The 17,344-nt window shown below is 38.4% G+C and overlaps 2 protein-coding genes across 3 annotated transcripts; one reads left to right on the forward strand and one right to left on the reverse strand.

Annotated features, from left to right (window-relative positions):
* Nucleotides 1–1,194: 1,194 nt before the first annotated feature.
* Nucleotides 1,195–6,492, reverse strand: LOC124168982 (thioredoxin, mitochondrial). The gene is made up of 3 exons (XM_046547408.1): nt 6,172–6,492; nt 5,958–6,081; nt 1,195–1,654 (listed from the first exon to the last, which is right to left on the reverse strand). Exons 1-3 carry the CDS (start codon nt 6,411–6,413, stop codon nt 1,535–1,537), a joined length of 486 nt encoding a protein of 161 aa, XP_046403364.1. The 5' UTR covers nt 6,414–6,492; the 3' UTR covers nt 1,195–1,534.
* On the forward strand, nt 6,426–15,657 carry LOC124168981 (N-acetylglucosamine-1-phosphotransferase subunit gamma-like). Of its 2 annotated transcripts, none has more exons than XM_046547406.1 (6): nt 6,426–6,796; nt 7,553–7,681; nt 7,774–7,857; nt 7,981–8,074; nt 14,015–14,218; nt 15,364–15,657. In XM_046547406.1, the coding sequence occupies exons 1-6, from the start codon at nt 6,426–6,428 to the stop codon at nt 15,592–15,594; spliced, it is 1,113 nt and encodes a 370-aa protein (XP_046403362.1). In that variant the 3' UTR covers nt 15,595–15,657. The 2 variants fall into 2 exon arrangements, with proteins under 2 accessions (XP_046403362.1, XP_046403363.1); XM_046547407.1 differs by lacking the exon at nt 6,426–6,796 and adding an exon at nt 7,258–7,466.
* The last annotated feature ends 1,687 nt before the right edge of the window (nt 15,658–17,344 follow it).

Here is a 17,344-nt window from a genome sequence, read left to right on the forward strand (position 1 = left end):
GTAACAGGTAAGTATGAATGCCAGGAAAACTCCCGCGTGACGTCGTTCTGGTTCCCACTGCCGCAAGTGAGGTGACCTTGGGGCGAGGCTCTGTGCACTGATACGACACAGGATGCTAGCAGGTAGCTGAGTACTGTGCTAGGTGGTAGCGCTTGGCTTAAATAAGGATTATTAATACCTTATCAAACGAGGAAAACTTTCCAACCTTAGCCAGTTTTAATAGGTGATTATAAAGACATGTTTTCCTGAGCTATGTGCCTCATGCATGAATTGGTAATCTCAGACTATGTAAAACTCCTATCTACTCGTATAGAAACTAGGTCCCTGTGACGACACATAGAGTGGCATCGCATGGGCGCCAATCTGGCCTTTTTCAAATGAGAATAAAATTGACCCTTGCCATTCGTCCAAACCGGTATTTCTAAATCCAAATAATTTGTGTATTATGAATACACTAATGGTGGGTAACGAATCGCAATCAATGCCTTTCGTTTTCTTTGATGAAGGAAACTACCCTATTCAGCCTAATGTAAGCTAGGTTAATAATTGTTTTTCCAGGTAAGAGTAGATTCCAGCCTGTCCTTAGCTCATGTGAAATGATATTCCAAGTAAAATGCAAAGGGTTTAATTCCATTAATAGACTCACTTGTTCTGTATTAGTGTTGTTCTTACAATTACCTAATCTCCATAAGAGAATCGTCATACAATGCAGTTATGATAGCCTCACTCATTGTCAGTAAACTATTAACTAAGATCCTACATTTAGTAGGCCACCCCTTCACCTGCTAAGTGAATTGTTAATATCATAAAACACTACTACATCAGACCTTACATCATGGATCAATATGTTATAATGTTTAATAAAAAAGCTATTGCATTGCCTGCAATCCCACTTTTATTGCAATGTGCTTCAATGCATCATAAAAAATTGACATCAGAGTTTTTCTCTGAAATTAACAATTCTGATGATAACTCTGTGTCATACAAAAATGTATCAAAATAAAAATTGCTGACAGTACTATAGCTTTGTTATTTCCCATTTATATAACTCATGTTTTATTTCAGGAGTGTACCTGTGGACAGTTATTGATGATTCAGAATTGCCTCTGTAGTACAGTCATAATAAATATGAGGATTAAGTAGATTATATAACAGAAAATAGAGGAATCAATCATTTAAAATCATAAAAATGTATTAAAACTCAATGGTTCAGTTTTATTCAACTATTTACAACATGGATACAGCAGGATTATTCATAGATCATTGAAACTACTCCAACTGCACAGAGTATTGAATTTTAAGTCATAACAACCAATTTTTCCTATTGATTCCATTGGCTCAGGTAAAATAAAAAATTTCACTCCACCTAATGCTAGTCAGCCATCAAAAAGTTTAACAAACTATAAAATAGATCCATATTTAATAAATTAATTCTCCCCTCAATTTCTTTTAAAGATCAAAATTTTCCATAGCATAGATTGCACAACATTTACGTATCTCTGATACAAATATGAGTATACTCTTATATAGATTTTTATTCCTTCTTTAGTACTTTGTTGACAAAAGCTTCTAATTTATCTTTATCTTGTAACCCAACCAAGCGCATCTCTTCTTTGCCGTTCCTAATAGCTAGAAGGACCGGAACTGAGGCCACCTGTGAAAATAATTACACTAATTAGTACAAGAACCTAGAATTAAAAAATTACAGTTTTAAAGAATGGAGGATATTTATAGGAGTAGATATCAACTGAAAATAAGCACGAAGAAAACCAAGATCTTAGTATGCAGCAGAAGAGAAGAAGTCAAGACCAACATTAAAATAGGGAGGCAAAAACTGATAGAGGTGGATGAATTCTGTTATTTGGGAAGCAAGATAACTAGTGACGGGAGAAGCAAGAAAGAAATTATCAGCAGAATAGCCCAGGCGAAGAGAGCATTCCACCAAAAGAGAGACCTGCTTACAGCGGGAAACTTAAATATGGAAGTAAAGAAACAATTTATAAGAACCTACACCTGGAGTATGCTCCTATACGGAAGTGAGGCATGGACAATGACCGCAGCGGAGAAAGCAAGGATAGAGGCCTTTGAAAGGCCTTACAGAAGAATGATGAAAATCAAATGGATCGACTGAGTTAGTAATGAGGAAGTCCTAAGAAGGGTAGGAGAGAAGAGAAGCCTCATGAAAACCTTAATAAGAAGACAGAACAACCTTATAGGCCACATTTTGAGACATGATGGCCTGATGAAGACAATCGTCGAAGGACAAGTGGAAGGCAAGAATGGAAAAGGAAGACCCCGAACAAAATATATGGAACAAGTAAAGAGAGATGTGAAAGAGAAGAAATACGTAGGTGTGAAAATATTAGCTGATAGGAGAACTGAGTGGAGAGCTGCGTCAAACCAATCCTAGGATTGTTGACCAGTGATGATGATGACTATATTTATGGAGGAAAGCCCTATGGAGGCAAACTTCCTAGCCATAGTCCAAAATTTAGAAGTTTCATGGGCTCAATTGATCTAATTCTTTACATAAAAATAATCTAATTTTATTTTTTAATCTTTGAAGATGGCCAGATAATGGGTCATTATGACACACTGTCACTTATTTGGCTGAGTACATTCTTTTCATCACAAGACACAGCACAGTTTGCCTCTATGCATGAAGTAGTTCAGAAATATCCATTCCACCATTAGTATTATAATTTTAGCAATCAGAAATGAAAGCCACAAACAACTCACACTCACAAACTAATCATTATGATTCTTTTTATTTAAGCTTCTATGATAACATCAACTACCACAAAAAAAAAACTGTGGGCAACAACACTGAATAAAGTCAACGATCATTAAAGCATTTGGAGACCTGTTTTAAATATTGACCCACATCTCATTTCTTCTAAGGCTGTTTTACATAAAAATGTCATACAGTTGAATGTATACAAATAATTTTCACTAATACATACAGTGGAGAGCTGACTAATAGACATGCAGCCAACTATCTTACGCGTCAATCAGTCCATTAACATGACCCCCTCCCACTCCTTTCTATCTCTCTGAGTGCAATTCCTTCCATTCCCATGCAGACCACAGTGAAAGACAAACTATGAGGTGCGGGGTCTGTGGAGACACGATTAAATTATTTAAATTAATTGTTTCTCCACAGACTGTCACTCCAAGAAATCGAAAACCTATTTAATGAGAGCTCCCCTGTAGACGAGACATTAGAGACACCACCTCATGCTATCGCAGCCAACTTGCAACGCAACTTCCTGTGTTACAATGTGAATGCCCACGTGTCTTCAGTGTCACTGACTTGGCCGACTGAGGCCTCAAAATAAGCGCCCTAGCAGGCGACACATATGGGAAAAACCTTCTGCTAGGCAGCATGATCTGTTGCGCCCCTCTCTATGCTACCATAGCCCAAACATCTACCGGATGCCACTTGCATTAACTACTCCCAGCGAAATCAACAACATCAATACATTGTGAGGAGATGACCAATAGCTATGGTCATTTGCACCATGAGGGAAAGGTAGGGTGGAGAGAAACCCAGAATTGGCAAACCGGGACCCTTGACTGTCAGAGTTTGTGTTAGTACCCAAACTGATAAAGAAATAATGAAAATATCTTCGCAGGCCTATACCCACAACCAGCCGCCTCCTGCCCCAAGGGGTTGTTTGAGGCAGCGAGCTCATTGCTCGACTAGGAAGGTGAGCACTATGTGAGTGGTCACTACTTCCTACATCTGGCTGGGTACGAATATAAACTCAGGCAACCATAAGCTACCTAAGGGAAGATTTTCTATTTTCCATTTGTTTTACGATCAAGCTCACTGAGGCACATAAAGATGATAGCCAATCCCTTGCCACTGCCCCACAACTAACTCCATCAATGGTATGGTATTTGGAGTAAGCGACCGACCGCTGAGGTCATTTGCACCATGAGGGAAGGGGTAGGTAAGGAAGGGTGGAGATAAACCTGGCGTCGGCATTAGCCTGCTCTTAACGAAAGGCACCAAGGGGACCACGGCTTAACGTCCAATCCGACGGACGGAGTGTTGCGCTTGAAATGTCCTCCACACAACACTCAAGCAGGGATCGGGCAGTCTCTGAAAATTCTCTGCCGCTGCCGGGATTTGAACCCGAGCCCACGGGGTGGGAAGCCAACACTCTAGCCACCACACCAACCCGATCCCCTAACTCCATCAAGGTAGGGACAACTTTCAAAGTTGCCAGCTAAATTGAGTCATTAAACCTCAATTCAACAAACATTTTAAACTTATAGTCTGATGTTTGATTTGGGTAAAAATTTTGGAATGAGTGTATATCCACCTCAAACAACACCACAGAGGTGGCACATGCCAAGACATGCTGGCATGAAAATGGTTAAACCAAAATGCCTTGTGCCAATATTATACCAAACCAGTGGCAGATGCAAAAAAAACTCAAGGGGGGTCACAAAAGATATCTTGAGCTACCTTTGCATTTATCACAATAAAAAATTATAAACTCACATGTAACTTTTCAGAAAGTTTTAGTTAAACTGACTATACACATATAAAAAACAATGCCATCATATGATGTAAAAAAATTTACAACAGTGATTTTCAATATTCGACAAGGTGGGAGGCCCAGCAAGGGGAGGGGGTTGTAAAGCCCCCACACTTCTTATTTGTATCTGCCACTGCACTAAACTAATGAGACAAATACCAAAGAACTGTATGAATATGTTGCAGACCCTCTTAAATAATTGAATCATATTTTCAAAATGAATTTCACCAATTGAAACCTATGTAATAATGATGCAAAACATCATGTCAACAAAGATAAATTGTGTTGGAGTGGATTGCAAAAATCGATTATTTTCTGGGAAACCTGGATTGATAATAAAAGTTATAGAACTAACTCACAAGATGTCCAAAGTAATTGGGAAACTTAAGGTCAAACCTCGACCCTCACTCAATGACCTTAAGCAGAAAGGGGGATGAAAATCTAAAGTTGCATATTTTACAGCCATTCCAACAAGAGATTTTTCTGAGTAACAGTCCCTTTTACACTACTTCTCTTTCTTGATCCCAAACTGATCTCTGTCCAAAAATTTATTTGTCTTCATCTCCATTAGTCTATTTCAAATCCTTAGCCCCACATTCCCTGCATGTGATATTAGGCTAATAGTCCAACTTTCTCCACATTCAACAGGCTTCTTCTTTTTTGGTAACATAATAAGACCTGTCTTCTAGGAATCCCCCAACCAACTCCCCTCATCATGGATTTTATGGATCAGTTCTAAAAACATTTTTCCTTCCAGTCATCCCTAAATCCTTCAGAGGGTCTCACCGAATATTGTCCATCCCTACAAGTTTCCTTTCTTTCCTATCCCAAAGGGTTCTCTCAATTTCCAAGCCAAAGACAACCCTTCTCCACCTCACTTTCCTCCCTTTTTTTTAGTGCATGCAGTCATATATATTCATCTCATATTCTTCCTACTTATTATGAACCTCTCTCAGTCCTGTTTTCATAATGAAATTCTGAGCTCATAGAATATGGTTTACATCACATGGTTTCTAAGAAGAGTATGTACTTTTTCTCAAGTATTTCCCATTGGACATTATGCAATCCACTTATTTGTTTCGCCAAATTTTATAGTTTTTAATGTTGAACTAAAACTCTTTAAGCGATTCCCACGAGTAGAGTACCTATATTCTAAGCTCTAAAAAAATATCATCACCAAGATTAACTGGGAAGCACAGTTATGAAATCACAGCTGGTGTTAGTCTCGACAATTCCTTCCAGCTAGCTAAATTAGGGACTGATATTTAAGAGAAAGTGCCTTCTAAAACTGGAATAGATGAACTAAATAGTCAGCTTGAGTATTGCAGTACTTGTAATGCAATTCCTTTCAATAAACGCGTAATAAGATGGCCACTTCTTACATGCAACGCTGCCAAGAAGCATTACCTCATACTCCAGGGCCAAATCTGTGTTCTCGTCAATATCGACTTTGGCCAATTTCACTTGTCCTTTCTTCTCCGCGATGACAGATTCCAGACGTGGGGCCAAAGTTCGGCATGGGTTGCACCAACTGCACGAAAGAAAACAAGTTGTGGAATATTCAAATTTCCGCCTGAAAATTCTCTTATAACTATTGAGGTTTTGAATTTGGAATACTTACGTAGCGAAAAAATCCACTATTACTGGAACATCGCTGCCCATTACCTTCCGCTCAAAATCTTTCGGGTCTTGGACTTTAAACGATTCGCACAGCGGGTTCGCTGTGCAGATGTCTCTTTTGACAAATTCAATTTGAGCTGATGCCACATTACTAGAGTTTGCCGGGGTTCGAACAAAAAATTTTCTCAACATGGACTGCCTCACTAATGGCTGGAACTGCATGGCTGGCCTGCAGATAAACATTCCCAATAATAAATGATGCTATCACAGATCACGATGACCACTACGCAGAAGATTGCGCCATATGCTCTGATTTCTCTTTTGCTGTTTCTCTTAACTTTGACGACGCTGGCGGCGGGAACTTCGAAGTCGCGATATGCACATCATGCATCTATTAGAAAAAGGAGGCCTATTTATGGGATCATTGCTTTTAAAATACTTAATGAGTTTATAATATGCAGTATTTATAATTTAATTTTCCATCTAAAAGCTTGTTTACGCTACTTTAAATCAAAGCTGTTTGAAACAAAGACGAGCGTATGCGCGCTGTTCCCGATTTTCGTCCAAGATCAAGAAGAGCAAATGACCGAAGTAAAGGCTAAAGTACATGTGAGAACTGATAAAGGGTAAAATCATATTTAACTAAACTTATCATTTTTCAGATGGTCTTCGCTTTCCGAATTCAATATGGTCAACAATCAGACCACATTGACAATCATTGTGTTGTATCTAAGGTAGTTCAAAGATATTTGGAAATCTTGAAATTAGTGAAAGAACTAATCACGGTAGTTAATATTAATTATATAGATAACATGCCAGTTTCGGAATTTTCATGGCCAATCCTAATCTGTACCGACAGAGCGGCATGTGATTTACTTCCAAATAATTCACCTGATTGAAGTTCCTTTAACTTTAGGAATATATTAATCTTCACATCAGAAGTAGCTCATTTTCAATATTTTCAACTCAGCGTGGCATGTTATCATTATTTCTCGTACAAGGAAGATTCGAAAGAAGTTATCCTCACTTTTCCGTCTGCTCACAAACAGCAGACAGGTGCAGACGACTATCGTATATCGTGTTTCAATTATTTTTGTGGCGGCGAAATCAGCTGAGTGCCTCGGAGCCAAACTCAGCCGTCAGTTCCTTCATTAAAATAGTTAATTGACCGTATAGTTTTGCAATGAACTCGGAATTTTTTATTCTGTTGACATTATTTATTTTATCGTTGTGTTTTCGATGCTTTTCTTTGCGAATGGTCCCCGTTAAAGTGCTTGATGAAACAATAAATTACGAGTAAGCTCTGCGAATTAGTTTAAGATCATAAAATATATTTTATGCCTTTGAATATTTTGTTAAAATTTTTATCATTTTCCTCACAGCCCGGGTAATTCAGAATTTGGAGATGGAAACATTCCAGATATTCGTAGCTCTATAAAGCCTGCTAACTTTTCCGGGCCTGGGCACTTTCAAGCTCTTGTTGGAAAGTGCTTCTCTTGGGTAGATTCTAAGTAAGTTATTTTGGAAACTGTGACTGCTATTTTAATTTTCCGTGTTTATTGAAAATATTGTGCTATTAATGGGAATTTTACATTATATTTAGGTACAAGTACAATTTCTGCCCTTTTCACAACATCACACAGTCGGAATTGCAGGAATCATGGAATTCTTATAAAGGCACTCTGGGGTTAGTTATTTTACCGATTTTCTTACATCTATGGACTCAAGACCTTTAGTCATATACTCGTGCCTTTTCAAGTAACATGAGTAATTTCTTATCCCTGAAAAATATTTTCACTATATATTACAGTATATGGGGAGAATGGGTAGTTCAAGGAAATCACTTTGCAGCAATGCGGATGGTGCAAGGTGATACTTGTGGGGACAAAGAACGGTCAACTGTGGTACGTATTACATAGTATAATAAAGTATATCCATGCTCCATTGGCACAAACAAATTTTATGGTAACATAATAGTCTCACGTTCTCTGCCGTTAATGTACCTTAATGTTATTCTTGCGAACTAAAAAAATTTGTGGAGGAGATTACTATAGCTTTATTTTTCAAATCCTAGCCAAACATACTTCATGAAAGGTATATGTAGGTACTTGGTGAAGAGATTTGAAAGCAGAGGGTAGAGAACGGTGAATACTTAATGACCACAAGGCTGAAACCTTATGGTCATAAAATATTCAGTTTGTTCTTCTCTATCTCATAGAGGGAAGAATAGCAAAGAACAAGGCAACATTACTAGCACCTGAGGATTTGCTGTAGGCTTTTGACGGTATAGATAGTAATTCAATTCATGGAATTCTGAAAGCTATTGTAAGGATCTAGAACGACCAATAAATTATTAAAAACATTTTATGAAGACCTCCTATCTGCAATTTAACCAGGACCAAGCTGTGGTAAAGTAAAAAAGTGAAGCATAGCTGTACCCATCTCCCATAATTCTCAATGTTTTCTTCAAGGTAGCCATCAATGAAATTAAGGAGAAGACTGAAGGAGTAAATAATCTCAGGGAAATGATTAGCTTATTGCAATACGTCATATACTTAGCTGAGAGAGGAGGATTTGATGCCAGTTAGTATGGGAAGGATAATGGCCATATATATGCCGAAAATTAATCAAATGCATTAGTATGCAGGAGAAGGGGAGAAGGAGAGAATTTACTAATGCCTATCTGAATTGACAAAAACTCAAAAAGGTAAAAGGATAATGTTAACCTTAACCAGCGATGGATGAAAAAAAAAAATAATTTCCAATATTTTTAAACATAATTTTTTAAGCTCTTAAAATAAATACTTCCATGAGAAAGTCATCTTAATGATTGCCATATTTCCAATTTTTCAAGAAATTATGTGGAAGGGGGGTGGCTGCTGACCTTAATCTACCTCTCCCATACTTTATTTTACTGGAGAATGTTTGTGAGTACTGTTGCAATTTTTAGTGTACCCCCAAAATTTCTGGAATCCAGAAACTCCTGCGATAATCCTCTGAACTAATCTGCAGAACATCTTCTGCTAAAGATTTTTCATGCTAAGGTTTTTTGCGCTAAGGCCTTTGACTCAAAGGCTCAGAGACTAAGTGTCTGAACTCTTTGTCTCCGAACTCTGCTCTCCGAACCTGCCATCTGAACCTTACTTATGAGGAGATCAAGACTTAAATAGCAAGTGCAGTGGAGGAATACGTAGATCTGAAAATCCAGGGGAAGTTGGTCTGCAGTTAGGAGTGAGAAATAGAGCAATTCCATGTAAATGTCATACTGACTGGTTAAATAAAAAAAGTGGTTGGAGGCTCTGATATGGATCAAAATTTGTGCTTTAAAGTCTAGAATTTCGTTATTAAGTGCTGACACTAGCATGAATCGCGTGTGTCTCTGATAAGAGAATTTTTTTTAAGTGCTCACCACAGTCTTTAGCCACATACTAAATTTAATGAGTCATCTACGCGCAAAAAACACCTGTTTCGCTAATTGATTTTTATGGCCACTTTATTAATAATTTTTTTCTATTTTGAAGTTCGTTCATTATTTTGAATGATTTTAAGGGTTTTTGCATAAATTTGTTTTGTTTATTTTGTAAAATTTTTTGGCAGTGAATAAATTTGTACCAGAAGGGAATCACAAAAGTCAGTCCGTGACATTTCTGGTCAGTCCGTGACGATGCTTTTCTAGAGGAATTACTCCTCTGTAAAATCAGTTATTGTGATGGGCTTTGCAGCATTATGAAGTTTGCATTTGATGTTCTGAGATGTATTTTACTGAAACTCTGATCACTCTTTGTTTCAGAGCAAACCTTAGAGGTTTTACTCTGAGCTGAAAGTTCGTTTCATTTTTGTCAGTCCGTGACAGTGAATTTTAAGTCACGTAAGTCCTGTATTTTTCAAGACAAAGTAGTGTATCAACCAAAGTTAAACTTCACACCATTGTGCAGCAATTTGGAAGTTGAAAAAGTTTTGTATGTCAGTCCGTTCGCGTTATGTGTGTTCTTAAAAGTTAAAAAACGCGTTGTGACGGTCAGTCCGTGACGCGTGGAATCGCCCAATACTCCACTTTTCGCCTATCAAAAATCTCACTCCATCCAACTCCTCATCCTACCATGTCTTTACCCTCCCTGACTTCCAATGGCTTGCCTGAACTGTTGATCGCCCCACCTGGCTGTGTCTCCATCCAGAAGATAGAGGAGAAGAAATTCGGCAGTACTCTGTTCCCCCAACCGCTGCTTGGGCAACAAGAACTGTCCCAGAGTTTCCTGTCAACACCGGTGCTACTAGGGAAAATTGGACTCTTAGGGCTGCCCGGGATTTTGGGGGTTTTCCTCTGCTTCGAAGTAACCCCCTCCCCTCCTTCGGTCATTTTCCCTTCCGTTCTCGCACTCTGTCTTGTTCCGGTTTCTCTCTCGCATATCAGCCTTCGACAAAGAATCATCGCTCAACCTCTGACAGCGATTCTCAACTTACTTTTGGTGCTGACAGACTTGCCTTTTGTACTTAGTTTTTGTATTGGTTAAGATTCGTTTTTGAGATTATTGCTTATTAATGGTTATTATCGAAATACTTGTTGTATTGAATATTTTCACTTTCATATGTTAGTTAATGGAACGTGACGTGTAATTTTGGTACAATTGTTTCTCTTTGTGATTATTATTCTTGTTTTTTGGAGTTTTTCCCTCAACTAGTCAGTGACAGATGAAAGGAGTTTCCTGTGTCTGGCTTACATTATGAATGGCCAAGATTTGACAACTTAGCACCACAGTACTTCAAATAAAATATTCTGTCGGTCTGTGAAACTCTTCCTACCTTCTGTATGGAGGAGGGTATTGCTGGGTATCGATCTAAACATCTCTCCTTCCCAATGGTGCTAATAAACTATGCTGTGAGTAAATTCTTACCATGCATATTCTCATGTTCAATTGGGTCTGGGTGTTTAATAATACAAAATTGATGTGTTTAGAAAAACATGCATAGAAAGACGAGTCGAGAAAGTAAGTGCAGGCATGCATCATACCAATCTCATAATAGTTAACTGATATTAGCACGTTGACCGCCATGGTGTTTCAGTACATATTTCCTGTGATGCCATTGGTGTTTCTTTTAACAGTAATGTATCATTGGTTATTGGCATGTAGAAATGTCATTGCTAGTGAATCTAAAATTAATTTTACTCTGTTTTGAAGTAATGCAGTTGTAATGATTATGTACTTGGTTATAATTCATTCCTAAACAATCTTGGTCACCCGCAGTGTGGTTCCACTAGGATTCCGTTGCTCTGTGACTGGTCACTATGACCGGCATGGCGTGGTTGGAACTTCCATTGTCAGTCATTATGACTGGTATGGGGTCAACAAGTTAATGAATATACTCTCATTCAAATGAGTGAGGATAATGTTTAGGATTCAAGGGAATGTGGCTGTACATACTGTAGTACAGATTAACCTCATACTGGGCATTTAGGCAGAAATTTGCTGCGTTGGATTACATACTAGGGTGTTATGTGGGTTGCATATGCTGGTAATATTTCTTTTATGTTTTTTTTCAATTCCAATGCATTGGAGAAGCATTCATTTCTTTAAATAAGCTTTGAAGTTCATTGGCATAGTGCCAAAATTTATATTTGTCCGCGAAATGGCCGTACCTATTATGGCCTGGTCTCCGTAAAAATTTGTTTTAGAAATCCATCTGATTCTTGGAAAATATTTTAAACTTTAGGGCACTATTAACAGAAGTTAATATAAACCAATTTGAGGAAATATCATCAGATATGATTTCAGTTGACAATTTGAAAAGGTAATACATAGAAAGTCAGAAGTTAAGTACCCTTAGGTTAGTTTTCTCCTGATGGGAGGTATTTGGGCAGTTGCCACACAGGAAAAAGTTTTGTGGGGCCTGTACTCCTCAAAGTCCACTCTGGCTATATGCCTGCCTGACACTGGTCCCAACACACCACCAGGGAATCTTTTGCTCATTGTGGTAAAGGCATTTGTCTATGAGAGAAAAACTACAAAATCGAAGTACCTGATCGTCCAGATTGGAGGTTTAGCATAGGGTGAACTACTGCATCTTAGAAAACAAACATGTTACGGATAGAGGTGATTTGTCTCTAAATAGGACTGGAATTGTGTGTACATAATACACCAAGCAGACAAGTTTCAAAAAATTGCTGTATTTTAGCTGAGAGGTAAAAGCCAGCAAGCCACCTTGAGAATGCTAACTCAAGACTGTCGATAATGCAGTGTTGAGACAATGCTACAGTGTGGTGACTAGCCATTCACTGCTCATACAGAACTCAGTGGATCCACCTTATGGGAGCTTATATCCCTGGAATAGCAGTCACCAGCAGCACTGGCTTTGGGTCAAAGATGGGATGAGTTGGTAGGGCCCACAGCTAAACTCTATATAGCGGAAGTGTATGGCAGTGGCATGACTGATGAGCTTTAGGGGGTAGAGAGAGCTCTAGCTTGTGGTGAAGGTAGCTTGCCAATAAGAGGCAAACTCCAAAATCAAAGTACCTGATCGTACAGATTAGAGGTCATGGGTGCCAATCTGGCCTTTTTCAAATGCGGTTAAAATTGACCATTGCCATTCGTCTAAACTGGGATTTGTAAAACCAAATAATTTGTATATTATGAATACACTAATGGTGGGTAACGAATTGCAATCGATGCCTTTCGTTTTCTTTGATGAAGGAAACTACCCTATTCAAAATATACAAATTATTTCATTTTAGAAATCCCAGTTTAGATGAATGTTAATGGTCAATTTTAACCTCATTTAAAAAGGCCAGATTGGCGCCCATGCGATGCCACTCCATGTGACGTCACAGGGACCTAGATGCTGTACGAGTAGTCAGGAGTTTTACATCATCTGAGATTACCAATGCATGCATGTGGCACAGAGCTCAGGGAAACATCTCTTAATAATCACCTATAAAAATTGCCGGAAAGTTTCCTTTGCATGATAGGGTATTAATAATCCTTATTTAAGCCAAGCCCTACCTACAAGCAGGGTACTCTACGCTACCTCCATACTTGGCAGCAAGTAGCCTGTATCGTAGCGACGTTCAAAGCCTAGCACCCAGGTGACCTCACACAGCAACACCCAGACGTCACACGGGCTTTTCCTAGCATTCATACTTAGCCGTCGCGTTTTTGTGAGCTTGAAATTTTTCACTTATCATTAAATCACGAAAAATAGATATCGTCATTTAAAAATCTAAAAGCGTGAAATACGTACTCCAGGAGGAAAAATCTTCGATTAAGGCAATAAAAACTAATAGGAAACCACCCTATTGGTATCTGATGTAAGGGGAAATTACAACGATTCTAAAAAAACTTAATTGTGTACATATTTCAAATACCATTCTGTTCTCATCTACCATGTTTTTCCCTGAATTGATCTTTAACTGATTGTGAATTAAATATCCAATGGAATTATATTTCCTTAAACTTGATAAATTAGGTAATCCATTTCAATTACATTATTTTGATAATTATTTCTGTAATTGCCATTTAGTAGCCATGTCTGTCAAGGGTACAGCCATGAACATCTTTTTGGTTTGGATTGGATGATGGTCACAAGAGGCCTACCAGACCCTACCCTAGTGCTAATGTGTGCCTTTCACTTGTATGTTGTGAAAATTTTATCTTGTCCCTGTTATTTTGTGTATTAAACCATTCTAAGTTAACTCAAACTCCTCCTAATGTTCACCAAATATATTGAACAAATTTTTTGGCTTCTTTGGGAGGATTTTGGCTCTCAAACATCTCCCCATGGTGTCTATAATAAAAATGAGTTAATTATATTGTTAATTTATATAATATACTCAATTATATTTTTTGTTATAGCTACACATTGAATGTGGGAGGCAGGAAGGATTGAAAGATGTCATGGAACCTGGAGCTCATTGTGTTTATGAGGGTACTTTCTATACTCCCCTGGCTTGCCATGAACATTCTTTGTTGGTCTACCCACGATTGCCAACACCAGAACTTCGATTGCGCTGGGATAACCTTGAAACAGGACTCTTTAATGGAGATATTTCAGAAAAGGTTTGTACTGTAGCATGGTTGAATGAGAGGAACTAGTGATATTCTGTCAGTTTCTCATACTAGACAATAAATTAATATTCATGCACCTACTGATATGTTCATAGTACTTGTCTGGGCCACAGTTATTGTCATGGCACCTTGGTAAAAGGATGGTGACCCCTAAATGTAGATGCTCAAATTATCCAAAGTGCAACCATTTTAACCAGGCATGTTTGTGACTGTATGCCATATTGGAAAATGTATGCTGAGGTGAATGGATTCATTCTGTATCAGAAGGGGGCACCTTTTTCAAGATAAAATTGTCCAAAACGAGATGGTATGAACAATTTTAGGTGGCATTAGTGTTCATAGAAAATTTTATTTTTGACATTTCCCCATGTTAGTATGTAGTTGTTTTCAGGGCAGGAGGACCTTTTTTATGAATGGAACAAAATGTATCTACAAAAATGCAAGTAATGTAACATTGGGGTAACTTCGAGATAAAATGGACCTGATTTGGTCCTGGATTAAAACTTAAGAGAGGTACCCATAATTAAAATCCTGGGTACTTTTGACTATGATGCTAAAGTAGAGTATGTTTTTCTGATGATGTAAGAGCCTCCGAAGACTAGGTACACTGACTAGAAACATTCCGAATCAAAAATGTAATATTGGGAGATTAATTTTTTTTCAGGCCTCCATTTGGTCTTTCAATTACTGAACTATGTCATAATTGATAATGCCCCTTTTTTGGTTATAACTGCTAATAGTCACTGTGTAAATTTTACTTAGCTTCATAGCCACAGTGGAAATGCATGTACATTTTTTACAATCATCAATACACACTAAACCATTCCACCCAAACAACTTCTGTGCCTTATCATTCATAATATGTTTTGTTAATCTTCACCTCTAGTTATAGAAATAAATGCCCATCTTCTGGCATCCTGGAGGTACTTTTGAGTCTTTTTGGTTGAAGTACCTAATTTGATCATGAATTTGAATGGTATGCACGTTACACATTTCCACCTTATACAAGTGATGACATGCCAATCAATTCAACAAATGGATGTAAGCAATTACTGTGGTCTTGGTGTGTGTGGAGGTTTTAGCTTTAAATCTGTAGAAATCTGTCTATTAAAATTTTTGTAAATTTTATTTTGCAGGACTACAGTGCTGGACTCCAGGCAATTTTTAGGGATGCTGGCTACCTTTTGCCTATATCTAATGGCCAGACATTGTCATTACGTGCTGATCGTGCTGCATTGAATAATCCAGTGAATACACAGGGTAGCCAGATGAGTTGCCAAGCCGAACTTAATCTTTTGAAGCGGCAGTTGGAAGAAGTTAAAAAAGAACTGATGCAAATTAAAAGTGAAAAGAATACTGTTGATTAAATATTTTAAAATTACGTGATGGAATTGGTATTTCTTGATCTCATTTTTATATTTAAGATGGTTGACATTCTAAAAAATGTGCTTGGGTAAGAAAGTACCACTTTGCAATTAGTTAGTGGTTCAGAATTCTTTTTTATTATTCAAATAATATGAAATACATGATTTGTAATGTATTAATTTACTAGTTTTACAAATTTTGTAAAACCTGTAACTATTAAGTTTCAGCTTCATTGTCTTGTACAATACATGGCTCAATGTGGTGGAAGTTATTAATATTAGTTGAATAAGACAGCATTATTTCCATTGAATTTATTTTTGCATGGTGAATTTTATTGTTACATTGTTGCACTTGAAAATTTATTTATTTTTATTTATTCCTGTACCACTGTAAACAACACCACTGGCCTTTCACATTGGGGTTTTTTAGCTTAGTTAAATTTGCACGAACATCCATGCCGTGGATAGGGACAATCTTACCCAGCAGGACTCAAACCTGCGACCTTGGTGTGGCAGGCAAGGACTTAAAGTCATCACCACAAAGGCTGCCGAATGTTGTGGTAACAACGAAATGGGTCATCCAAAAATAATGTCATTGGAAATATTATAATGTCTTATTTAATTAATAATGTCAGCTTCATTGATTGAGAACATGTGAAAATGTTACTGTAAGTGATAGCATAGGTAAGTACGTATTGTAACCGTACGGACACGTTCCCTCCGGTACAATAAACTACAACTAATTTGCCGGGCTAGTGTTGCCGGCGGTGGGCCGTGAAATAGGTTCTCTTGGAGCACGTGGTAGGAATAGGAGCGGATGCACAAGACTCTAAATTTTAGCATAATCATTTATTAATCCCACAGATATCATACGTAACAACGAAAAACAAAAAAAATGCCACAAATAATCCCCTCATTAACAAAAACTAACCAAATCATGGGGCTGAGCTCGGTCGCGGGTGATTATGAGAGCTAAAGCACGGAAACATAAGCAAAGTGCCATTACGACCCAACAAAATTTAAAGGACGGAAACCCATGCTTCACCCCAGTTCTGTAATCGATTTTCAATGACCCAGTGCGGTAGAGTTTACCAACGTAGGCTGGAAGGTCCGATGGTAAGGTATTGGCTGGAGTTTGGGAGGCACCAGGATGTCGGTCAAAGGTGAGGTGACCCCGGCTGAGGTCTCTGGAGGAACCGCGTAGTGGGGAGTTGGTTACTGGCATGCCCGGTCGTCTTGCTGCCTGCCTGTCCAGCGCCGCCGGCACTCATCCCACAGACCTCCTTACTCCTCGGCATACAGCGATTGAGAGAGAGAGAGAACTGCCTCTCCTCGTTGCGGAAACCGGTCTCCTCCTTCCCCTCCTTCGCCTCACTCTCTTCTCCCCTTCCCCTCTATCGCCGGTCGCACAGCTGATTCCTCTCCGCCTTCCTTGCTTCTCCCCTTCCCCTCTCTTCGCCGGTCGCTCAGGTAAACTCTACCGCGCACGAGTTCCGTCTCCTTCCAACCCTTATTTACCGCTCGTGCCCTCGCTCTCGCAATCACCCAGCGACCTCGTGTTGTTACAGTATATTTTATCTGTGATATGCTTTGACAATTAATAAAGAAAGATCTATTAAAGAAAGAAATTTTAGATCCCAAATCTGTCTTTATTTGCTTACCTATTTGATTATCCCATACATTTCAGGTATGTTGGTACAAGTATTACCACAATGCTCTAGCTACTACGGTGCCTCTCAGAAAATGGGGTCTG

The sequence above is a fragment of the Ischnura elegans genome, chromosome 12 (assembly GCF_921293095.1).
Source record: "Ischnura elegans chromosome 12, ioIscEleg1.1, whole genome shotgun sequence".
In the NCBI taxonomy this organism is placed as follows: Eukaryota; Metazoa; Arthropoda; class Insecta; order Odonata; family Coenagrionidae; genus Ischnura; species Ischnura elegans.